General features: G+C 43.3%; 2 protein-coding genes across 3 annotated transcripts in view; one reads left to right on the top strand and one right to left on the bottom strand.

Annotated features, from left to right (window-relative positions):
* Window positions 1–26,092, top strand: part of cidec (cell death inducing DFFA like effector c) — a 389,787-nt gene that overhangs the window by 214,600 nt on the left and 149,095 nt on the right. The window lies entirely within an intron of this gene.
* The window catches only part of obsl1a (obscurin like cytoskeletal adaptor 1a), a 101,876-nt gene that overhangs the window by 64,755 nt on the left and 11,029 nt on the right, over window positions 1–26,092 (bottom strand). For both annotated transcript variants that reach the window (XM_077199177.1, XM_077199178.1), the window contains exons 3-7: window positions 24,417–24,686; window positions 5,426–5,686; window positions 4,991–5,296; window positions 3,871–4,137; window positions 2,701–2,976 (exon numbers count right to left, since the gene is read on the bottom strand). In XM_077199177.1, coding sequence (XP_077055292.1) covers window positions 2,701–2,976; window positions 3,871–4,137; window positions 4,991–5,296; window positions 5,426–5,686; window positions 24,417–24,686 — 1,380 coding nt within the window. The remainder of the gene's footprint in view (window positions 1–2,700; window positions 2,977–3,870; window positions 4,138–4,990; window positions 5,297–5,425; window positions 5,687–24,416; window positions 24,687–26,092) is intronic.

Raw genomic sequence — 26,092 nt, 5'->3', positions numbered from 1 at the left:
GGCTATGTTTGTTTTGTCAAAAATAAAGTCATCAACTAGGATGCTATTATAGTGTTTTTTCCAATGTAGGCTTTATTCAAACTAATGAATCCTTAACTTTGAAATACGTATGATAAAATACATACTTTAGTTTTTACAAAGAAATATTACACTTGAAAGATTGTTATTTTAATTGTTGCTGTAATTGTAACCTTTTTAATAAAATAGCAAATAATATATTTATAAGGTAGATGTAAACAAAATCTTAAAAGGTCAATATAAGCCTTCTCTTCAAATTATTTGTATTGTGTTTTATTAGTGACAAATTTGGGGAGAGGATACATATCCAAAACTTTCTGAAAATACAGTATGTGAATTAACTACACAATTCCTAGAAATGTTAACCTTGGATATTATACAATTTGCAAGCAAAAATACAATTGGAAAAATACTATTTGTTTCTAGATGTTTCCAACTGTGAACCAATTTTGTAGTATATATATTTTTTTCTTTTGTCCCTGTATTTTTTTTTTTGTGTGGCTCAGTGACACACCTGTGAAAAGCTCATTATGCAGGCTCATTAAGCAGGTCTTTTGTCTTCTCAGGTGTGAATCAGACCATTATACATGAGTCAGCCTCATTTCGCATATTGCCTTTCCAAACAAAAAGTGTTTTACTAAATTTAAGTCAATGTATTGTTTTATGTGAATGATTTGGCAGGATGATTTTCAGATCATTTTGAAGCACAAATTCTAGGCGAGAACATCCATTAGTCAAAAGTCTTGTGGACACATATTTAGTATGTGTTTTGTGGCCTTACTTCAGAAACTTTAAGCTTTAGTCTTTCAATAACCATGCATAAACAATATTCTCTCAAAAATACAAACATGTACATACATCTCTCTCACATATTATGGTAGCCCTGTTTGTGCTAAATAGAGTGCAATTACATCTTTGCCATTAATATGTTTATAAGCAACTGAAAAAAGCACAAATGTCAGAGCATGTCAGAACACCTCCAGGTCCCAGAAAACACCTTAGACCCCAGAAGGTTAAGGCGTTCCTCAATCCTAAGCAAGGTTACGTCCCTAAGATTCCTACCAACAGACCACGGCCTATCATTCTGCAGGCTTTCTGTCCTCCTCCCTTCAAAGATACGGACCAGGAAAACCTGAACCTCATTTGTCCAGTCAGAGCACCAGACACTTATGTACACAGATCTTCCCATTGGAGAAAGTCTGAACAGTTGTTGGTTTGCTTTGGACCAACTAAGAAAGGCCTTCCTGCATCTAAACAGACGGTCAGCAAGTGGATAGTCGAGGCTATTTCTCTTGCATATGAGGTTTTGGGCCAACCTTCACCTTTGTCTACCAGAGCCCATTCTGCTAGGGGAATGGCGGCCTCCAAGGCCCTTAAGTCAGGGGTATCTATTCAAGAGCTTTGTGACGCAGGTGGCTGGTCCTCACCCCTTATCTTTGTCAAGTTTTATGACCTGGATATTGATACCCAAGGTTCCAGAGTTCTCATGTCATGATATTGTAACATGACAGGTCCTCGGTTGTATGGCATTCGGGCATTCTCGTTCCCAAAGCGTCATTGACGCATCGCGAGTCCCCTACGACTGTAACCATAGTTCCCTGAGTAGGGAACAAGACATCCCTACATCCCTGTGATCAACTGCTTCGGCCCTTTTTGAAGCTAATGCGGGGCGATTCTGGATGTGCTTTTATCCTTTCCTACTCATTCTCGCCATTGGACTATTTGACACAAGTGCTCAGACGCATTCACGCAGGGGCGTTCCCAAAGCATCATTGACGCATCGTCTCGTTCCCTACTCAGGGAACTATGGTTATAGTCGTAACCTGAGACGTTTTCTCCAGAGCGGCTATATTATATATAAATAAACTAAATTAATAACTTTTTTACAACAAAAATAAACCATCGTTGAACTTACTTAAGCTGGACTGTGGCGCTATTTTCTTCTAGCAACAAACTTTGTTGCATTATTTTCCTGTTATCACTGAAAAGCTGCTTTGAAACAATCTGTATTGTAAAAAGCACTATATAAATAAAGGTGACTTGACTTGACCTTTACATCAGAAGTGTGAAATTTAAATGGCATATGGGTATGCACACCTAATGACCTATTAATAATTCTCAAGTTAGGATGGTTAACCAGCTTTGGCGTTAGATTGTTAATTAATAAAGGTCTGAGGCTATGATATGTTGGAAGGAGAAAAGACAAACATTGAATATTGAATAATCAGGAAGGGTTTTTAGTAACAATTACTGTTAAAGTCACACACACACAAATTTTAAAAGGGATGTTTGTGTATATATTTAATAATTCAAATGATGATCAAATTATGTGGAAGAGTACTATATAACCAGACATATATCTAGATGCACAGTATAATAAAGTGCCCTAAGCCAGATTCCATTTAGCAATTATTTTAAGAGTTTATACCATTGTCTGATCTGCATAATTCCACCAGTGAATCTAGCACTAAACAATTTAGATAGCATGTGTAATAAACAGCGAAAATTAAAATAAAGTGTGAACAATGCTGGCTAGGTGGATTCCTTCTAGTTATGTTTAATGTTGCAATAGTCTTTAGACAATTCAAATGTCCCAACTTACTGTTATTCCAGGAATATGACCGCTGCCACTGTCAAAAAAGAAAATAAATATTGTGTGCTTGAGTATAGTAATGTTTTCACCTTCAACACTCACATTAAATGTGAGCATGTCATTATTTGATTGGCAGGTGTACACTCCAGAATGAGAGTACTCTGCTGATTGAATGACGATCCTCCTCATGTTGCCATCTGATTGGATATTCATACCCTCCTCTACATGTAGAGCCTGTCCGTCTTTAAACCATTGAACAGTGGCTGTTGGGTGGGACACCTCGCAGTACAGAACAATTGGATTTCCCACCTCAGTGCTCTTCTTGGTGTCCATCTCTGACACTGGTAAGAATTTCACCGCAGGTACTGCAAAATACAATAAGTATTTTCTGTGAGAAGGTGAGTCTGTCAATGTCATAAATCTTAAAAAGTATGCAATTAAGTTTATTGGCTAGAAATATGAGTGCCTCTCTCTGAGCAATATACAAACTTAAAGTCGGCTTGAAATGAAAATGAGAGTTTAGAGTTTTATCTAAATTCGTATTGCTCTTATTGGGAAGGATTCCTTGATTGGTTGATTGATTGATTGATTGATCTAAATTTGATAATTTGATTTTCCTGTGAAATGTCAGATTTCCTTCTGTAGATGTATGCCAGACTTCTCCAATCATTTTGTCTCCTTGATTCCCGCCCCTTTATTATAATCGACTGCAACCTTGCATTCACATCTGCCTCTATCCAATTCACTTGTTCAGAACCAAGTCCCGCCTATTTTTTTTTCTTTTCTGATAAACGATTTCATACTGTACCTCACGATATGAAGAAAAGATCTGTCACTATTTCTGTTTCATCATAACTTTAATTGTAACAAAGTGGACGAACTTCATGATTGTCAGGGTTCTGTCACTTCTGTCTGGTTTATATCTTGGTTTGGTGATAGAGCTCTGACACTCCCAGTTTGTCATGTGTTTGTGTACAGTCTGGTTTGTTGTGAACACATGGCTTGTCATGTATTTCCTTGTGTCTGTCTTGTCCCCGTCCTCCCCCCCCCCCAACCCCCCCCCCCCCCCCCCCCCATCGGGGAGTTTTTGTTTGTAGTTTTGTTTTGTTTATTTATTACTTTATAAATATCCTTATTCCTGAACTTGAATCTCGCTTCACTATTTTACCATTCCGTGACAATGATGGATATGATGTCTGTTAACATTTTAATATTAAGTAATTTATGGTGGCTATCATGATCCCCATGTTAGAACTGACCTTTAATTTTTAGGGCAGCTGAATCTCGTACGCCAGTCGCAATAAATGTGATTTCAGCTCCATCATACACATTTGGCACATGGTGGATTCGTAGGATGTGTTGGTTCTTTGACTGAGTCATGGAGAACCGTTCACTATCCTGCAGCTGCTGGCTATTCAGGAACCATGTTCCAATCAAGTTAGCAGAGAGCCCAAGGGAGAACACAGCATCCTCCCCTTCAGTCACCACAGCGTTCTTCATGGGGGTTTTGATCTTTGGACCAGGGACTGCAGACAATAAAATCTAAAAAGTTATTTCATGTTATCTTAACACTTTAATCCACATTATCACATCTACTTATGATAGATATGTTTATGTTTTTATTAAGACACTGCTGCCCTTCTGAGACATCACATTTTTCAAGAAACAGCTGAAGACATGTCTTCTGCAAGCACTAAACAAATCCAAAACCACAAGCAAAGACGATTTAGTATGACACCTATTTATATATATATAAAAAAAATCTATTTTGTCATTCTGTACTATGAATATTGTGGGCTCTTATGACCAACTGGTTTCCAAGTCACTTTGGATAAAAGTGTCTGCTAAATAAATACATGTAAATTAAGTATGTTTAAAATTACATCATTGACAGTTAATGTGTCAGGAGTAACATCACTCATTTTATGGTTTTAAATGAAGTCTCCAGTGTTCCTCTGTTTAGTTGATGCATGTCAGCTAATTAAGCTCTAATTCCATTTACTAACAGCAGAGACTTCGATTCTGTGCTAAATAGAGAAGTAATTTACTTTTTATTGTTAATTTTAAAAAAGCTGTATTATTTAGTAGTAGTACTTTACTTTTTTGTTAATTTAAAAAAAACTGTATTATTTATTTATGCAAGTTTTAGGGGAATAGAATAATCTGCATTTTCTTTTTCATAGCAAATTTTATTCATGCATTTCTTGTTTTATTCCTTATTTATTAGTTTTGTGTTTCCATAAGGATATTTTTGGTAAGTAGTACGAAATATCCATCACTACCTTCTTCTTTTAGGTTTCTTAGTAGTTGTGTGTTTGTTATGCAAATAATTTGTGACAGATTGGTATTACAGAAAGTTTGTAAAATGTTCATTCTTACCCAGATGTACTACTTTTGGGAACTCCACATGTCCACTTCGGCCGTATTTATTAACACAGGAGATACGGAAACGGTAATCACCCTCACATGGCACACTGTCACCCAGGACTTCAGCAGATGTGCCTGTCTCTGTTGTCAGACATCGCTGCCATTCCTGAGAGCCTACTTCTTGTCGTTCTAGCACATACACTGACTTAGTGGAGTTTTGCAAGTTGGGTGATGGTGACCAGGAAAGGACAGCACCATTTAAACTGTCAATGTTCATTTGGACACTCACAGGACAGATGGGTGGGCAGTGTCGAGCAGCTGAATGAAAAGAAAGACATCATATTCGAAATATCAAGTAGAAATAGATACATTTTTATTATGCAATAATATAAAGTTTTTGAATTGTGCAACTTCATGCATCACAAAGCCATGTGTGTGTTTTCTCACTTTTGACCCTGAGTTTGGAACTTGTTGTTGATCTGCCTGACATAAAGGTGACCATGCCAGTGTCTTGATATGACGTATTGACAAAGACCAGGATGTGGGTTTTGCCAAAAGATTTGATAATGGTTTGATGTGTTTCTCGCAACTGCAGTCCGTCTTTAAACCAGCAGATCTCCATCTCATCTTGTTCCACCTCCACAAAGAATGCTGCATTCTCTCCTTCCATCACTTCTAATCTCCGTGGAAGTTTCTTTACAATTGTTCCTACCAGAAAAATAAGTAAATGAAATTAGCCAGATTTTTTTTATTATCTCATATGTACTGCATATCAAACTGCAATGCAAACTCTCATGTTCATGAGACATAAGTAAAATTATTTCTAATGATAATTTTTCGTTTTATTTTAAAAGAAATTTAAATGAATTGCTGTAGAGAGTTCCGGTGGCACGAGCTGCAAGATGGCTGCACAGCACTAGGCTCCTGACTAAAACCTCCTAATTTAAGTTTGTTTTTTTTCACGTTGAGGAAGAATATCTTATTTTGTCACAACTGTATACATTTTATTTTGAGTATGGCAACTAGTAAGAAATCGAGTACACAGCAGAAATCGGCAACAGGCTGCAAACGACTCAAAACGCTCGAGGACGACATAGCCTCAATTGTTAGCCGTGCAATCGAAGCACAACAGGAGGCCATGCTCGAAATGGTCATTCAAATCCATTCAAGGACTTTATCAATGAGAAAAGCACTGCTCTACGTTCGATGAAAAAGGAAACGGATTCCTTGAGTAAAAAAGTGGCGCCAAAGTGGACAATCTGGGATGATTTTTTTTGTCGGTTTTCTACAGCTAAGTTACCTAAACGGATCCCCGACCTTTCGGCGCGCTCAAGTCGGATCGAGATCGTGGAGCTCACCGAGTGTATTCGAGTTCCAACTCATCAAAACCACGATCGTTGATATTCCGGCTCCTCCGCTATCCTGACAGGCAAGCCATTCTTCAAGGAGCCCGGAAAGCAAAACGTCTCGGGCTACGACTGTAACCCCTGTTCCCTGAGAAGGGAACGAGACACTGAGTCGTTGAAAACGACTCTTTGGGGACGCTCCCTTAGTGTGCGCCTCTGAAGTATGAATGAAACTAATCCAATCCTGATTGGTGTTGCGTCATAACGCAACATGTGACTGCATAACCGGATGTATAAAAGATGACGCCGGACACACACACATTAGCTTCGCGACGAAGCAAGCTGCTCCTAGGTGTAGAGGGGTGTGGCAAGACGACGCAGTGTCTCGTTCCCTTCTCAGGGAACAGGGGTTACAGTCGTAACCCGAGACGTTCCCTTTCGAGGGAACTCAACACTGCGTCGTTGAAAACGACTCTTTGGGGAATAAATGCCCACTAAGCCACGCACCGAAACCTGTCCTAGAGTTAATCTGAAACATGCGATAGCTAGGACGAGAGCACTTGTGCGCCGGGCGTACTAGGGAGGTGCAGACTATTGAATCTAATTAAAGTGTGAGGAGAGGCCCAACCGGCCGCCTCACAGATTTCATGAATGGGGACTCCTACATGAAGGGCCCTAGAGGATCCTATACCTCTAGTAGAGTGAGCCCTAATAGCCAAGGGTGAAGGTAAATCACGCACCCTATGGGCCAAAGTACTAGCCTGAACTATCCAGTTGCTAATAGTTTGTTTAGCCCTCTGAGGTCCTACCACCTCGGTTAGGACCTCTTCCCCGCTCTCTTGGCCTGAATGACGGCCCTCAGGTCGCCTTTCTGGCCGGCGGGTTTCGGCTGAGAGCGTTTCCTCTGTTGCCAAACTCCCAAGGGAGGGGCTCTAGTAGCAACGCTCTCCTTTATTTCCTGCCGGTATGAGGAGCTGGTTGACGGCTGTGGCTGGCTCACTTGGACCAGCCCTCCTAAAAGACCTCGAGCGGCAAGGGAGAAACTGATGGAACGCCACAGATTGTTTTTTCGCCTCCTGAAACCTGTCGACGACAGTAGAAACTGTGTCGCCGAACAAGCCAGAAGGCGAAAGCGGCGCATCCATCAGGAAGGATCTATCTTTATCCTTAATTCCAGATAAATTGAGCCACAGATGTCTCAACGTAGCCACCATAGCTGCCATAGAATGGCCGATAGAGCGTGCCGTTTCTCTAGTGGCCCGGAGAGACAAATCTGTGGCCTTCCTCAACCCCGCAATATCTGATGGAGTAGGTCCCTCACCTTCATCCAAATCCTTAAGGAGGTTGGCCTGGTATGCCTGCAAGATAGCCATCGAATGCAGAGACGCACCAGCCCGACCAGCCGCCATATATGCCCCACAAACCAAAGCTGATATTTCCCTACATGGTTTGCTGGGCAGCGCCGGGGTTTTAAGCGAAGATGCCGCTTCAGGAGTAAGAGAACTCGCCAAGGCTTCCTCCATCTGCGGCATCTTGCCATACCCCGCCTCCCTCGCACCCACCACATTGCTATAATCATACGATGTGTTAGATGAGATGCGAGAGGAGTGGGATTTTTCCCAGGATCTAGAGATCTCTTTATGAAGATCTGGGAAAAATGGCAAACCCTGGCGCTGAGGCTGTGACCTGTGCTGCATGTATATCTCGTCTAATTTACTGTGACGAGAATCTTCCTGCTTATCTTGTGACCAGCTGATGTTGAGTCTGGCCACAGCACGTGTCACAACCTCTGCCAGCTCCTCATATGCGGGAACATGAGCTGGCGAGTTATACTCATGTTCCTCGCTCCCGATGCTGAGAACATCCACCTCCTCAGAAGCAGATAGTTCCAGCACCGGGCACTCGTCACAGGCAGAAGAAGCCGCAGTGCGGGCTTCTGCGCCATGAGCGAGTGTTATTGAATCTCCAGATGATGAACGAGAAAGTGCCTCAGCAGTCTCGTTCTCAGCTGCGAGATCCTTTTGCGATCCCCACGATTTAAGCCTCCGCTCCGCCTCAACAGACGCGGGACCTGAACCGCAGGTATCGCGAGCTTGGCCATCCTTATTAAAAATAGCCAAGTGGGAGCGCAGCACTCTCATAGATAGTGCTTCTCAGAGTTTTCACAGGCAGATCCTTCAAGAGGTGCCTGTGCGTGCTGCACTCCCAAACAGTTTACACAAAGTTGATGTGTGTCTCCACCCGTGATAAATCTTGGGCAGGGGTGCACACATCTAACACTCGCCATAATATCTTTGTTTTAAATCAGACAAACAACACCAAATAGACAGAGACAGTTTCAACACAGAGCACTTGCTGAAGAGCGAAAGCTAATGTGTGTGTGTCTGGCGTCACCTTTTATACATCCGGTTATGCCGTCACATGTTGCGTCATGACGCAACACCAATCAGGATTGGATTAGTTTCATTCATACTTCAGAGGCGCACGCTAAGGGACCGTCCTCAAAGAGTCGTTTTCAACGACGCAGTGTTGAGTTCCCTCGAAAGGGAACCCACTTTGCCCTGAGGAGCGTGCCTGGAATTCTACGTGGACTACAGTCACGAGACAGCACAAAATAGGAAGGCTTTTTCGACCATAAGATTCAAGCTATACCAGAAAGGCGCAGAAACTTTCCTAATCTACCCAGCATCTCTGAGAGTCTCCCACAAGAGTCAGAAATATTCATTGAATCTCCTGAGAGCGCTGAAAAATATCTTGAGGGCCTTGATGTTAACGAATCAGTATCCACTGCTCGTAGATCCTTAAACTTCTTGCCGCCGGAATAAAATAGAGGAGTAGGCAGCCTAACGTGACATCGTTTGAGTTTTTTGCTGAATAACTATACAATACTGTACATGGACCAATTCTCTATCCTGGTATATGGATTTTAGTTCACCAAAGGTAAATTACTGGTAAAAAAAAAAAAGAACTGGTAAATTATTTTTATTAACATATAATTGCATTTTGTCAACAACAATTTTCAGTTTTCAAAATTAAATTTTCAAATGGTGCAGGTTGTAGACAGTTAATTGTGTAGGCCTGGTTTAACTATTGAACGTTTGTCTACTCAGAAAAGACGGACTAAGTTACAGTTCTTAGACTTCAGTTAAATCTGGTTGCCTTAAATCTAGTTATGAGAATAGTGCATGTTTGACAATTCTTTTGATTTTGAAATATATTTCTTTAATTTAAATCTCCTCAACTGTTAAATCCATAGGGGGCTAAGAAGGTTAATAGTGTTCAGGCATTGCCTCGCGGCCTCCACAGACGCTTAAAGCACTCGGGACCTTTTTTTGTTTTTGTTTTTTCATATTACAGTGGGAAATTTAATGGTACACTCAATAACTTGCTCTAACCATTACATGCTAAACTGTGTGTGTCCGGATGCTACCGACTATGGTTAACCCTCTACTGCACGCATTATTATGCAATCATGGAAAAAAATTTTACAGTGTTTTTTTATATATAAAATAGACTCAAATTAACATTTCTTTTTTTTTTTTTTTTTTTTTTTTTTTTTTTGGGGGGGGGGTACTTTTGGGTGCGTTGCCATATGGCAACATTGTGCTACAATGGAACAGCCTGATGCGTTTTTTCCCAAAATGACATGAAATTCATAGATGATTACAGACCTCTCTTTTAGAAATGAAATTGTTTTTATCATTTAAAATGTTTTCAAGAGCTTTGTGTACAAAATATGAAACTAATTTTCAAAGTATTATTTCAACAACATTTACAAAACATCTGACGCAAACTCATTAGAACTGTTCAAGTGAAACTACTCAATGTGAAACGATTATTTCAACAACATTTACAAAACATCTGACGCAAACTCATAAGAACTGTTCAAGTGAAACTACTCGATGTGAAACGCCTTAAAGCAGTTGTTCTCTCTGTTAAAGGTGGGGTATGTGATTTTCTTTTTTGACCATTTTTTCAAAATCACTTGAAATCCTATTCCTAACCCACTTACAGCCACTGAGTTAGAAGCACTGACATGAAAATTAAAAAAAATAATCATCTGTGGAACGGGCAGGACTCGAAAAACTCGAAAAAACTCGAAAAACAGCCAATCATTTCCAAGACCACCTAGAATCATTGGACAGTAAGTGCGTCAATCAAACGGTCGTACCATACCCCCCTCCCCCATGCCCCTCTTCGAGTGGGTGGAGTCAGGGCCAGCGTTGGAGGAAAGAAGGTAGGACCTTTTGAGTTGTGTATTTTCAAAATCTGCCGGCCGTTTTGCAAATCACATACCCCACCTTTTAAGCAGAGGTGCACCTTGCACTTAGAGCAAACCCCTCTGACGATGCCCTTGCAGCCAGGATTCTTGCACCTTCCTTTTGGTGCACCCATCTCTGGCCATTGATCAAAGCGGTCAAGACGGATATATATTTTACTTTTATACTTTACTTTTACTTTACTTTATAAATATATAAAAATATATATATAAATATATGAGTAGAATACACCCATCCAACTATATCAGTGCATCCATACATTGTCATTCATACAAAGCTACTCTGCATTAGAATGGGCAAAATATTGTTCCATTACCGCACAATGTTGCCATATGGCAACACACCTATTTTATTAAATAAAAAGGTAATATAAGTATAAAAACAATGTGACAATGATTGAAATAAGATTAGAACTTACCCCAGATGCTTGATGTATTTTTTTATTCCGAAGAAATATGAAAAAAATTAGGAAAATCTTCACATATACACAAGCACTTTTTCAGCAGCTGGAGTCATCAAAAGTGTGTGAAAAGAATGACGTTGCAAGGGTGTGTGTAATGTCGTGATGTCATCAAAGCATATCATTGGTTACCACCAGGTTCTACCATGAATTTAAGATTAATCAGAGCTCATATTTATTTTCAAATTTCAAGAAATGTCCAAAGAAAGGGTATGTTGCCATATGGCAACACCGTGCAGTAGAGGGTTTAAAATAAACATGCTGTCTTTTAACGTCAGGGGGTTAAACTCTCCTATTAAACGTGAATATCTACCACACTATCTCTCCAAGGCTATTCAATTATCATTGGATCTGATTCCAAGTTTCAGTAGCACAAGCTCAGTCTTCTACAGCGCTGAGATCGCTCATTAAAGATATAGATGTATGTGATGCTTGGCGACTACATAATCCAACAGCCAAGGAATCGGCCATTCTACCTATGTCTCCTCAAGTCATAAATCATTTTCAAGAATTGATTATATTCTACTTTCATCTCCGTTACTTTCAGGGCTAATCAATATTGAATTTCTACCACAAAGTATTTCCGATCATAATGCTGTACTAGCACATCTTCAGATTAATACATTTTGTAAACCATCCCGATGGAGATTTAATACTTTTTTACTGCAAAATGAAGACTTTCTTTCTCAACTGAGACCAGGGTTGATTGAATTTATAAATATAAACCAGGACTCTGTTGCTAATCAGGAAATGCTATGGGCCTCCATCAAAGGGTTTTTAAGGAACAATTCTATCTCCTTTTCGGCTAAGCTTCAAAAAAATTACCTGGAACAAATATCAATATTAGAGAGAAGACTTGTGGAATTAGAAAGGGAATTAAATAATCAATTCTCCAATGATACACAACAAAAATTACATGTAGAGAGTGTCCCACTTAATGATCTGTTACAAAGAAGAGTAGAGAATTTAATGCACATTACAAAACATAAATATTACATAGATGGAAGCAGACCGAGCAGACTCCTTGCGCTTACTTTTAAAAAAACATGAGCGACGTTTTAACATTCAAGCAATCCAGAGTTCAAAAAATGGTCTCACCTCACATCCCACAGACATTAACAAAACGTTCATGTCATTTTTTGAAAAATTATATTCTTCAGAAAGGCAACCCATTACTGATCAGTTAAAAGTTTTGTTTTGTTTTGATCAGTTAAACGTAAACATACTTTCAAAGGAGGAAGCTGACAGCCTTGAATCTGAAATCACCATAGAAGAATTACACTGCAAATTATTAAGTTCAAACAAAGGAAAGTCCCCGGAATCGATGGCTTACCAGTTGATTTATATCTGGTGCTGTGGGATCTACTTAGCCATATCTGGTTACGTACTATAAATGAGTCCATATTCAAAGGCCGTTTTCACAATGATCTCAATACAGCTCTAATCACAGTTATGCTTAAACCCGGCAAAGATCATTCGGGCTGTTCTAATTATAGGCCCCTAGTCCTTGATTAATGATGACGTTAAAATGTATGCTAAAGTTATTTCCACGCGTCTACAGTCAGTGATACATAAATTAATTGACTTAGATCAATCGTCGAGTGTTACATATCATTGCCGAATCCGAGAAATTAGAAACACCCAGCGGCCTCCTGTTTATTGACGTTGAAAAAGCCTTCGATCGGCTGGAATGGAGCTATCTATGGTATACATTGCAGAAGTTCAATTTCGGTGACCATTTTATTAGAATGATTCAAACCCGATACACTAATCCCATGGCCAGGGTTTCTTCTGGAGGACTCATTTCAGATACTTTTAATATCTGCAGAGGCACAAGACAGGGGTGCCCGCTTTTTCCCCTTATGTTCAACTTACCGTTAGAATACACAGTATGTTAGACAATGTAAACTTATTACCCCAATTCAGTTAGGCTCATCAACCCATTTTATCTCTTTGTATGCCGACGTTACTCTGCTATTTTTATCTGATCTACAACACTCACTTCCTTCAAATTATAGACAAATTTGGCACATTATACGGGTTTAAAATGAATCATTCTAAAACTATTTAATGCCTCTTAATTCAGATGGTTTTAATTTTTCTCTTCCAAATAATATTAAGATGAATATTTTAATAAAAATGAATATTTTGCCCCGCATTAATTTTTTTAGCTCTATGCTTCCTCTTCCCCCACCAGTGAATTACTGGAAAAAGTTGGACTCTTTACCGATAAAATTTATTTGGAATGGAAAGCATCCCCGCATTAAATGGTCTACACTTCAAAAAAGTAAAATAAAAGGTGGAATGGGCTGCCCTAAATTTAAATGGTACCACTGGGCTTTTATCCTGCACTCAGTTTTGAAATGGTTTGATTCGAGCTCACAGTCTTCATGGAAACAATTAGAAAAAGAGCGCATTTTACCAATTCGTTTGCACGATTTTTTTTATTTTCAGGCCTTTCTCACAGGAAGTGCTCATTATATTATGTGTCACAGTGTCTGGTTTGTGTTCCCTGGGTGTCCACTAGAGGTCTCTTCCCCATACCGTCACCACCTCATCTGGAACTGCATTTCCCATAATCCTTTGTCTGAACTCATCACTGATCATTGCACACAGCTGTTCCCACTCACATTGTTTGTGCCTGTCTATTTATACCCTGTCTGTAACTGTGATTGTTGTGGATTCCTTGTTTAATGTTATTTTGTACTTCTCTGTTCCACTCCTGGTTGTTTCTTGTGTTTTGGGCTGTCTTGTATGGATTTTGACCTTTTGCCTGGCTGGATTGTGAGTGCGGATTACCCCATAAAACTGCACTTGTACCATCCCTTTTCTTGTGTGCACATTGTGACATTATGGTCTTATAATTTCCTACACTCTTCAACTATTTAAAAAGATTGAAGGCTGTTTTGCATCTAAAATCTTATGGCTCACTCATACTCTGATTTGGCATAATCTGAATTTACTTTCTGCCGGTCAACCTTTCGTACAGCCTTCCTGGTCTATAAAAGGTATTCTAACGTTCAATGACAAAAGGGGAAGATTCAATTCTGTATTTTCGTGACTTGAAAGATTTAATATTTCATATAACACTTTATTTTTATATTTCAAATGACGTGCCGTGTTAAGGACCCATAAGGTACCTTGGGATAACAATCGGCATACTCACCCGGTGGTTAATTGGATCTCAAACGCACCAAGCACAGAACTGGTTTCATATTTTTATCTCTGCTTTCAAAACCTTAAAGGGACACTTGAGCCATTTGCATTAAGCTTTGTATTGTTAGAAACCCAGTCATATATTATAATGATTGTGGATTTTTCCTTTATTTTTCCCTGAGATGGGAGAAATAAGGATTTAAGTGTTTTACTTCCTGCTTATTATGACGTAAAAATCGTCATTTTGCATCATAATAAGCAGGAAGTCACATTACATTGAAAAGTGTAGAGACTACAAACACTAGCTCATCATTTATGCAGGGGGAACTAATAGCAATATCCACCATCTTGTTTGGAAGCTAAGCTAACAAGCGATGTGGAGCCAGATGGGAAGTTACGAAAATGATGGAAGGAAATAAACATGATATGCAAGAAAAGATGATTTTGAAAGTCTTCTGCTCAAATCCGATGTTCGTGGCTATCTTTACGAGCCGTAATACAGCGAAGTGTCGGATTGCCGACACGAGCGGGTAGAACGACAGAACCAGTCCGCCTCAACTCGAGCCAGTGCGGGCTCCTCGTCCGTAACAGGCAGGTCTCCTGCATCGGCTGCAGAAGCAGCAGCAGCCGCGCCCTGTTCCTCCATCAGCCAAATCAGAAGACCTGCCTGTCGCGGACGAGGAGCCTGGACTGGCTCGAGTTGAGGCGGACTGGTCCTGTCGTTCTACCCGCTCGCGTCAGATTGCCAACACGAGCGGGTAGAACGACATGACCAGATCGCCTCAACTCGAGCCAGAGCGGGCTCCTCGTCCGTGACAGACCGGTCACGGTCTCACGTTCTACCCGCTCGTGTCGGCAATCCGACTGAAATATCCAGCTCCATATTGCCAGTACTGCGGGCACAAGTAAGTTGATGGGAGCTCAGGAGGAACAATTGTTGTTACTATTGTATTGTTGAACTTTTATATTTAACATAATTATTTTTGTTGATGTCATTATTGAAATAAATGGTTCACATTTACGTTGTTTTCCTTTTTATTGTTTTATTCCACGTGTATATTAGATAAATTTGGACGACCAACATTCCATTAGTGGAACTAACGTTACTAACCTATACCTTACATGATAATAGATAACAAAAATGGTCATGCCTACATATTTTTATTCTTATTTTGAAAATCCAAATTGCATTACAATGTTCGGACTGAAAATTCAACATAAATAGAAACAAGGAGTAATTCAATAGTGATTTCGGCAACAAACTAGATTTTTTTCTGTGAAATGAATTTCAAACTCTGGCGGCACCCAGCCTTTTAGACGGTAGAGTGCTTTCTCTGAATCTGATAGGCGGATACCTCCTCAGCGTTGTTCTGGATTAGTGGGAGTGGCTTGCGGAGCTGTGCAATGTGGTGCATTGTGGGAGTTGTGGTTTTCAGTACAAATGCGCCCTAAAGTTACTTTCTGTCTATACTCGGTCACCAAAGAAGGCACCAAATTCGAAATTTTTATTATATTTCGACTACATGTATGACCCACTTTCAATAAAGATGAAAGTTCCCACGGGTGAAATGCTCCTTTAATACAGATTTTTCTAAAGCTTGGGTAAGGATATTAGATCTGAACGTTTCTAACAGGACAATTGAATGGAATACAGTGTGGGATAATACATTCCATGCATCCACGAACCCGAACCACCAATTCATTAATTTTAAAGTTATTCACAGGGCATATCTAACCACAGGTATATGACATGTAATGGGTCTATCACCCCACCCGTATTGTAATTTCCGTGGACCGCGATGTGTGGACACTTTGGTACATACGCTGTGGGACTGTCCAGTGGTCTGTTTCAATAAAGAGGTTCAACCAACTCTGAGTTAAAACTTGAACTCTGAGTTGACTTAGCCTGAGATGGGAAACTCTGAGTTTTCGGTTTCAGAACACCTGAAATGAGTAATTTCAATCAACTCAAAGTTGACTGACTCTGAGTTAAGCGTGTGCACCACAACTGTCAAAAGCCATTATCAATGGAGCGCAGATATTATGAGTCACCATGGTAACAGCGCCACACAAAAAGAGGTCTGCATATTTCTCACCAGCAGTACGCAAACATTTTTTTTAAGCAACAGGGCAGCAGCGGCGATCGAGAGAGTTAGTTTGGGAGAAGATAGTTGCTCTAGTCAATGCGTAAGTTTACATTTTAATTACTGTTATACAGTGTTGGGTGTAATTACCAAGTAATCTAAAAACTGAAATTTAATTAAAGGGATTACTCTTAATTCTCCTGTAATATAAAGTAAAATATAATGTCATTGCATTAAATACTGCATAGACTATAGGAAAATTCTGTATAAAACAATAGTGGATTTAACATAACATTTTTAAAAGGTATATTTTTAATGTAACCTTCTCTCTCTACACACTTTGGTCATTTCAAGAATAATTCATGCAATTGTATATTGTTAATTTGAAAGCATTAAAAGTGCAGTTTATTGTCTCTTTTTGTATTGTTCAAGTGGTTGAGGTTGATATGGGATTTAGGAAGTAATTAGTAATAAGTAGACCAATACCTTCTAGAGATAGTAATTATTACATTAATCTAATTACATTGTTGAAGATGTCATTTGTAGTTAGTAATTAATAACTATTTTAGAGTAACTTACCCTACTGTTATAATATCAGGTGAAACTGGAAGAACAGTATGTTATTCAACCTAATTTTAATTTTCATGTAGGTGCAATCCTACAGGCATTAAAAGAACTTGGCAGCAGCTGAAAATGAAATATAAAAATATAATTCAATCAGGTAAGGCTTGAGCATATCATGGATGTAGGCTACCTGACTTTACAAACATTTGACATATTAAATAACTAAATAGCATCCAGTGTCTTGCAGTGCAGCAGCATTTTTGACATAGGTCTAATTAACACAATTCAATGTTCATTCTCATTTGACTTCTACTCAGCCAACAGAAAGAAGGAAGAGGCTTGCAAAGATGGAGATGTAGATGCAGAGGAGATGGAGATGGCCCTGAGCCTGAATGCTGGAAGGCCAATGGCTGAGGGAATTCCTGGAGGGACCTCATCAGAGCCAGTCACTCCTGAAGATTCAAGTGCCTTCATAAAATGTAAGAGGTCTACATATGTGTTATTTTTTATATAGGCTGTTTTTGATATTTCCTTATATTTTACTTTGGGTTGGGTTTTTTGTTGCTCCCAACAGATTCTGATGGTAATATCTGTCTTTTGGAGCCTCCTGTCCCAACAGAACCCCAGACAGTTGTAAGTAGCCTACTCAATACACCAGAAATTATGACAAATAGTATTATAAAATGTGCTCAACCAAATGCTCATCTTCACAGGGCGATGGGGATGAAGAAACAGTTTATGCTGCCACAGAGAGGCCTACAGAGGAAATGTTAATATGTGTCTACACATCAAACAATCTACACATTCACATTTCTTCACATTATTTATGTGGAGTACCCTATAGAATCTAAGTTTATATCTAAGTATAAACGGATATTCTTATCTCTCCTCTGGCCCCAGAGTGTGGAAGAACAGTAGGAGGAAGGTCCATCAACTTCTGGTGCACAGATGAACACAGTTCAGTGATTTTCAGTGAATGCCACAGTTTAATTCTGTAGAATTTGTTTAGAACTACATGATGTAACTCTAATCTACTGTATTTTCAGTTGTCAGTTAAGAAGTAATATAGACTTCATCTTATTAAAAAAATTTGGGGAAAAAACAGCAATGAATAAATGTACCGAAAGAATGAATGAGGTGTTGAAACACTCTTTAAAAAAGGGGAGGAGACCGAAATAAACTCTGGGTTTACGGAAGTAAACCTGCTCCCGACCAGCTTAGGTTCACAGAGTAAGTTACCATGGTAACTGACTCTGAGTATAAGTTACCTCTCTTTCAGAAACGGGCTTGACTTACTCTGCTTTCTCAGGTTCGACTTACCTCCCATTCTGAAACAGAAAACCCAGAGTTTCCCTCATTTCAGGGTTAACATACTCAGAGTTCCCTTTCGTTGTCACTCCGAGTTACGTCGGATGACGACGAATGGGGTTTCGCTTAGAACACCTATCGACTTCGAGTATTCCAAAACGAGCCAATGGCAAAGAAATGCCATGGGTCTGCGGAATTTGCATAGCGTATCTCCGCCTTACCTCGTGGGTATAAAAGGAGGACGCCGGCAACAGGCAGATATGTTTTCGCTTCGGAGCTAAGAGTATTTCTTCACTCCACAGTCATCTCTGACTTCGCTCTACGAGACGAGCTTCTCTCTCCGGTGTTGGTGTGACGGCGATCTGCAGCGAGCTCACAGTGCCTGCTGATCTGTGCAGTAATCTGCCAGTGTGTGTGTGTCTCCCTGTGCGCTTCAACATCGCGGAGTTTTTTTCTCTCCTCTCATAAAAGAGCTCGCACGCAGCACGTCTTTTTAAAGACGGCTCGCCCGTGCATTTCTGGTTGCAGCGGACTGGTATCGGACTCTGATGGGCACGAGCGCTGTCTAGTGTGTTTGATCATGCTTGAACAGCGCTCGTGGGTGACTCATGTTCTCGCAAGGGAACGTGATCATCGCGTCATATATAGGTCGAGACTCGGTGAACTCGCAAGAGTGAGAGTCCCCTCATCCACCCCCCGATCTTCGGCTGGTGGCCAGGGTGACCTGAGGGTTACGGTCTGGAACAAGGCGCCGACTACGTGTCCGTGACCCCAGCCCCCCTCTTCAATGACGGTGCCCGCTAGTGAACTGCTGATTTCCGCGAGTCTACCCTCTGGTGGCCCGCGTGTTTCAGTTGAAGCTACAGAGGAAGATGCCATGTCTGTTGCAGCATCACTAGGTGGGCTTGAGTCTTCTGGAAGTGAGGGCTCGTCACAGCTGCCACCTTCCGGTGTGCATACGGCTGTGCCTGAGTCTGATCCGGAGATGACGGCCATGCTTTCCTGGGACGATTGGTTTTGGGTAAGGCCGCCGACCCTCGTCCGTGGCAAACCCCAATACCTCTCTTCCCGGACGTGCATGATGAGATCTCGAAGTCCTAGAAGACCCCCTTGTCTTCTCAGGACCGCTCGCTGATCTCATCCGCCTTTCCTCCCCTCGATGGGGCCGCTGCCCTTGGGTACACTGGGGTTCCCCCGGCTGAACGCTCTGTTGCGATGCTATGTGTCCTCAGAGTGCTTCTTCTCGGCGCAATCCTAAGCACCCGCCCGTGGCCTGTAGTTTTTCGTCTACGCTTGTGGCGAGATCCTATAGTGCCACGGGACTGGCACCCGCCTCTCTGCATGCCATGGCTGACCCAGATGCTCATGGACCTGCACGAGGGCGGGACTGACCCAGGGCTCTTCACTGAGCTGCGTGCCGTCACTGACCTTGCTCTCCGAGCGACGAAAGTGGCCGTACGCTCCCTGGGTCAGGTGATGCTCACCATTCTGTGGCTAAACCTGTCTGATGTGCTGGATGTCGCACGGACCCGTCTGTCCGACATTCCCATATCCCAGGTCGGCCTCTCCGGCGGTGCGGTTGAGGGCTTGACCAACAGCTCTCAGCCGCTCATGAGCAGACTGACGTTGATTCTGTCCCGACGGCCCCGCCGTCCGCCCAGGTCCCTCGGTCTGCCCACCGCCGAAGGCGCCCCCCCGCGGCTCCCACCCCGCCCGTTCACCCGGGCCGGCTCTGGGGGCCGCGGGCGGACGCCACAGCCCCTCTCCAGCCCCGGCCCCCGCATCACGCCGGGTTAAGCGGCGCTCCTGAGACGGGCTCATCGGGGATGGAGCAGACTGAGGTTGACTCTGTCCCGACGGCCCCGCCGTCCGCTCAGGTCCCTCGGTCTGCCCACCGCCGTGGGCGCTCCCCCGCGGCTCCCACCCCGCCCGCTCAGCCGGGCCGGCTCTGGAGGCCGCGGTCGGACGCCAAAACAGTCCTCTCCAGCCCCGCCCCCCGCTACACGCCGGGTTAAGCGGCGCTCTTGGGATGGGCTCCTCAGAGATGGGACTCAGTTCTTTCCAGGAGCTGGTAGCAGGACCACTCCTTTCCCCGGGTGAGGGCCGGGGAAGAATCCTTATTCTCCAAAGAACTGACTCTCCCGTCTCTGAGCACAGAGAGTTCGGACGACACAGAGCGCCGCCCACATGCCGTGCTCTCCTCGTCCCCCTCTGTCCCGGAGGTGGTTGACACGGCGTGCCGTCCACGACCGCTTCGCCCCTGTCCCCCTCTGTCGCCAGACCCTTGACAGAGCAGGCCCCTGTGGAACGCTGGTCCTTCCCTGGCCTCCTCTGTCAGGGTGCGGTTTTGGAGGAGGTCCAGGGGTACAGCCCCTACCTCATTGTCCCGGAGAAGTCTGGTGGGTTACGGCCAATCCTGGTCCGAACCGCTCCCTTCACAGGCTGCCGTTCAAGATGCTCCTGGCCAAACGCATTTCTGGATGTGTGCGGCCACAGGATTGGTTTGCAGCGATCGACCTGAAGGACGCCTACTTTTATGTCTCCGTTCTCCCTCGACTCAGACCATACCTACAGTTTGCTGTCAGGGCGCGCGCATATCAGTACGCTGTTTTCCCATTCGGGCTAGCCCTGTCTCTTCGCGCCTTCACAAGGTTGTTGAGGCTGCCTTCGTTCCTCCATGGGAACACGGGGTTCGCATCCTGAACTATCTCGGTGACTGGCTGTCTTAAGCTCACTCCTGAGACCAGGTTTGCGAATACAGGGACCCAGTGCTCCGGCACCTAGCTCGTCTGGGCCTTCGGGTCAACCGGGGAAGGAGTAAACTTTGCCCCGTGCAGAGGAGCTCCTTTCTCGGTATGGACTTGGTCGCCTTCTCCACTCAGCCATTGCTGACTTGCCTGAGACTATCAAGCGCAAGAGTGCGGTTCCACTGAAGTTTCTTCAGAGGCTCCTGGGGCATATGGCATCTGCAGCCGCGGTTCGCCGCTCAGATTGCTTCATATGAGACCGCTTCAGCTTGGCTCCGCGACCGAGTCCCGAGGTGGGCATGGCAACACCGCACCCTCCGAGTACCAGTTACTCCGACCTGCCGTCAGACCTTCACCCCGTGGTCGAACCTCAGCTTTCTACGGGCCGAGTGCCCCTGGAACAAGCTTCGCGGCATGTTGTTGTAACGACAGATGCCTCCTCCACGGGCTGGGGTGCCATGTGCAATGGACGTGCTGCCGCGGGCTCCTGGACAGGACCCCGACGCCTCTGGCACGTCAATTGCCTCGAGTTGCTGGCCGTACGTCTTGCTTTGCGCCGCTTCCGGGCCGTGCTCAAGAACCAACACGTACTAGTCCGTTCAGACTATACCGCCTCTGTAGCGTACATCAACCATCAAGGTGGTCTACGCTCCCGCCGTATGTCGCAACTCGCCCGCCACCTCCTCATATGGAGTCAGAAGCATCTGAGGTCGCTTCATGCCATTTATATCCCCGGAGCCCTGAACTGTGCAGCCGACGAGCTCTCACGGCTTCAGCCCCTCCAGGGAGATTGGCGACTCCATCCCCAGTCGGTTCAGCTGATTTGGGACCAGTTCGGGGACGCACAGATAGATCTGTTTGCCTCCCACGACTCGACCCATTGCGCCCAGTTTTATTCCCTGACCGAAGGCACGCTCGGCACGGATGCTCTGCCGCACAGCTGGCCGCAGGGCCGCAAGTATGCGTTTTCCCCAGTGAGCCTTCTTGCGCAGACCTTGCGCAAGGTCAGGGAGGACGCGGAGCAGGTCATTCTGGTCGCGCCATACTGGCCCGCCCAGCATTGGTTCTCCGAACTAGTACTCCTCGCGACAGCACCTCCCTGGCCGATCCCTCTGAGGAAGAACCTTCTTCCTCAGGGACGGGGCCACCTATGGCACCCTCGTCCCGATCTCTGGAACCTCCACGTGTGGCTCCTCGATGGGACGAGGCAGGTTTGAGTACCCTACCACCAGCGGTGGTGGCTACCATCACTTCCGCTAGGGCGTCGTCCACGTGACACGTCTATGCGTTGAAGTGGAACCTCTTCGTCAGCTGGTGCTCTTCTCACCTAGAAGACCCCCGGAGATGCTCGATCAGCATTGTGCCTTCCTTCCTTCAACAGGGGCTGGAGCGAAGGCTGTCTCCCTCCACCCTGAAGGTCTACGTTGCCGCTATTGCCGCACACCATGACCTCATCGAAGGTAAGTCGGTGGGGAAGCACGACCTGGTTATCAGGTTCCTGAGAGGAGCGAGGAGACTAAATCCGCCCCCCTCCTCTCGTTCCCTCTTCGGACCTCTCAGTGGTTCTAACTGCCCTGTAGAGTGCTCCATCTGAGCCCCTGCAATCAGTCGAGCTTAAATTCCTGTCTATGAAGACAGCGCTCCTGGTTGCACTGGCCTCCATCAAGAGGGTAGGGGACCTGCACGCATTCTCCGTTGACGAAGCGTGCCTGGAGTCCGGGCCGGCTTACTCTCACGTGATCCTGAGACCCCGGCCTGGATACGTGCCCAAGGTTCCTACCACTCCCTTCCGGGACCAGGTGGTGAACCTGCAAGCGCTGCCCCTGGAGGAGGCAGACCCAGCCTTGCACTGCTCTGTCCAGTACGCGCTCTCCGCGCCTATGTAGACAGGACGCAGTGTTTCAGGACCTCAGACCAGCTCTTTGTCTGTTATGGTGGGAAGCTGAAGGGAAAGGCTCTCTCAAAGCAAAGGTTGTCTCACTGGATAGTGGACGCCATTGCTTTGGCATACCAGCAGCAAGGTCGACCGTGCCCCCTTGGTGTGACTGCCCACTCCACCGGAGTGTGGCATCCTCTTGGGCTCTAGCGCATGGCGCCTCGCTAACAGACATCTGCAGAGCTGCAGGCTGGGCGACACCTAACACATTTGCCAGATTCTTTAATCTCCGAGTGGAGCCAGTGTCCTCTCGTGTACTCACTTCAACCAGCTAGTACCGGACCCGCTCAGGTGTCTTCGCTTGCTCGCCATTCCACTCCACGGACTGGATACGTGCGATATTCTCCTCAGGTGAGCTTCCCCGGAAGCCCTGAGCTCCTCCAGCACTCCTGACGTCGGCGCCAGTGTCTATTGCCTGCGTGTCGGCTAGGTGCCTCCCGTGTATATGGTCCCTCCTCTGAGCGACCCCCACATGTGTATTTCCACTGTAAGCCTCTTTGAGCATGTGTCTTTCCCTTGGCAAGCCACCTTGCCACCCCTGGGGTTGAAATATTCCACCTGCGGCTGGACACCCCAGTGTTCTCCATATGTCTCCTTCGGGTCATATGTGTATTCTCTAAGTCCCCCCCTCTGGGTTGGCAGTAATTGCATATTTCCCCTAAACTTTGGGATATGCTCCCCAGTGTACCTTGGTATTCCTGTGCTAAATAGGAGTCCTTCGTCCGTGCCAGTCTCACGACAGGGATCTCAGATTTACGCAGGGCACTGGGAGACAGCTGAGAAGGTGGCGTGATTAGACTGGTAACCCCATTCGTCGTCATCCGACGTAACTCGGAGTGACAACGAAAGGGAACGTCTCGGTTACGTATGTAACCCTCGTTCCCTGAGTAGGGAACGGAGACGTTACGTCTTCCTGCCACTTTCCGCTGTACCGCGGGGATCGCCTGAGCTCAGTCTTGGCTCCTCAGCGAAGAAACATATCTGCCTGTTGCCGGCGTCCTCCTTTTATACCCACGAGGTACGCTATGCAAATTCCGCAGACCCATGGCATTTCTTTGCCATTGGCTCGTTTTGTAATACTCGAAGTCGATAGGTGTTCTAAGCGAAACCCCATTCGTCGTCATCCGACGTAACGTCTCCGTTCCCTACTCAGGGAACGAGGGTTACATACGTAACCGAGACGTTTTCACTTAACCTCCTTTCTGAAACAGTCCCCAGATGTGCAAAAATTCTGGGATGTGGTGCTAGATGTTTTGTACAAGGCTTTGAGGATTTCGAGTAGATTAGCAGGATTTAGAGGGGAATTAGTAGTTGTATACGTTTTCTTTCTTATATTGCAAAAGATTGTGTAAACTATCAAAATAAATACACAAAATTACAACATAAAAAAATTAATTGCTGCTGGACTAAATATTGTTATCGGCTTTTATTGTTAATTTTTTGAAATTTTATTTTGAAAATTTCTTGTTAAACTTGATTAACTTAATGCATTAACATTTTCACTATGAAAGCCCTAATAAGGCTTAATCTTTAGTAGCTTAAAGTAACGTACTGTACCTTTAACTGCCAATTCTCCAATAGTCTTTCCACCATCAGGCATCTCACACAGATAAACTCCATCATCATCTGCCCCAACATTTTGTATGGTTAGTCTTCTCCACGTGCCCTTCTGTTCCATGTTATACTTATTTCCTGGCTGCAGCCTCTGATCCTCCAGGTACCATGCAGTGGAAATGGACTCTTCTGGAACCTCACATTCCAGAACAGCAACATCCCTCTCCTTGACCTCTGCATCTTGCAGAGCTCGCTTAAATCGAACTGCAGGCCCTATAAATGTGAGAGATATACCATAAAGTTTTTCATTTTTTAAATTTGTCCAGTGACTAAAACATCACACTTCAGATGCTACAGACATTCAGATTGCACTGTGAAACAATATAAATTGTTCCTAACACAACATATACTTATCTATACACAATAAACACTTTCAAATTTCACAAAACCTCAGTTGGGATGTGGCAGGCCAAGAACAGTGGTTGAAAAAAAGTTGTGGTCATGCACTTACAAAGAAAGAACACAATCCTGCAGGCTTAATAGCACCAAACAAAATGTAAGCTATGACCAATTGCATTGTTAATAAGTTTGCAGCGATGCTGTCACTCAGGAATGCACTGAGCCCTGCGGCTTCTCTCATCTTTCATCACGCTTTGACTACTGGAGAGTGTTATCGAATAAATTACTCAGTGCATGACTTTATTACTAAATATAGTTACCCACAAAAGTCAGACAGACACTGTTATATCATGCTGATAGTGAAAAATAAATTTGTTCACATTACAACCAATGTTTTATGAAGCAATAAGAATAGAAACACAAAAAATAAGTTGGTCAAAACTGGATATATCTGTCTTAATAATATGCCATAGTCACATATTTGAATTATGGCAGATGTTATTTGCACTTTAGAATGATATGTACACTTTTTAAGCAGTATTTTGCACTAAGTAGCAGTGTCGGGGTAAGTTACTCTAAAAAGGTAATTAATTAGATATTAATTACATCTTCAACAGTGTAATTAGATTGCTGTACTAGTTACACTAGTACTTAATATTAGATTACTTATTACTAATTACTATCTAAATCCCATATCAACCTCAACCAGTTGAACAATAAAAGGATAGACAGTATTTATTGCAATTACATCAGAAGTAACTGTAATTAAATTACAGAAAAAATAAGAGTAATTCCTTACTTTACTTTTTCAAGGGAAAAGTAATTAATTACACCCAACACTGCTAAGTAATTAGATGCTATTTGCTAAGTGTAAACATTTGTTATTATTAAACCGTATGCAATAATAACAACATATTCAGTGAATGTGATTATATGTATTTAAAAAAAAAAAAACACATAAATTCTCTGGTGAGGGCTTTAGGGATAGGGAGAAGTAATCTGTTGCCAGGTCTGCGCAACAAAACTAGTCCAATGGCCATTCAAAAATAGCCCAATGAGGTGTACCAACATGTTCTCACTCCCAACTCATTACTTTCAATGAGAAACCTTTGTCGTCATACAGAGACGCATTTGGGCATGGACATGTTATCGTCATGATGAAATTATATATTGGGTTATAATTTTGCCATTATGACATGTTGGAGTGTGATTCTCAATTTAATCAGCCAGCATAATTTTATTTACATTTATTTAATTTTTTTTATTTATGCTATTTAGAC

Source organism: Siphateles boraxobius, unplaced genomic scaffold (assembly GCF_051911475.1).
Source record: "Siphateles boraxobius isolate OS27281-9 unplaced genomic scaffold, OSU_SipBor_1 41, whole genome shotgun sequence".
Lineage (NCBI taxonomy): Eukaryota > Metazoa > Chordata > Actinopteri > Cypriniformes > Leuciscidae > Siphateles > Siphateles boraxobius.
This window is presented reverse-complemented; position numbering and strand designations above follow the sequence as displayed.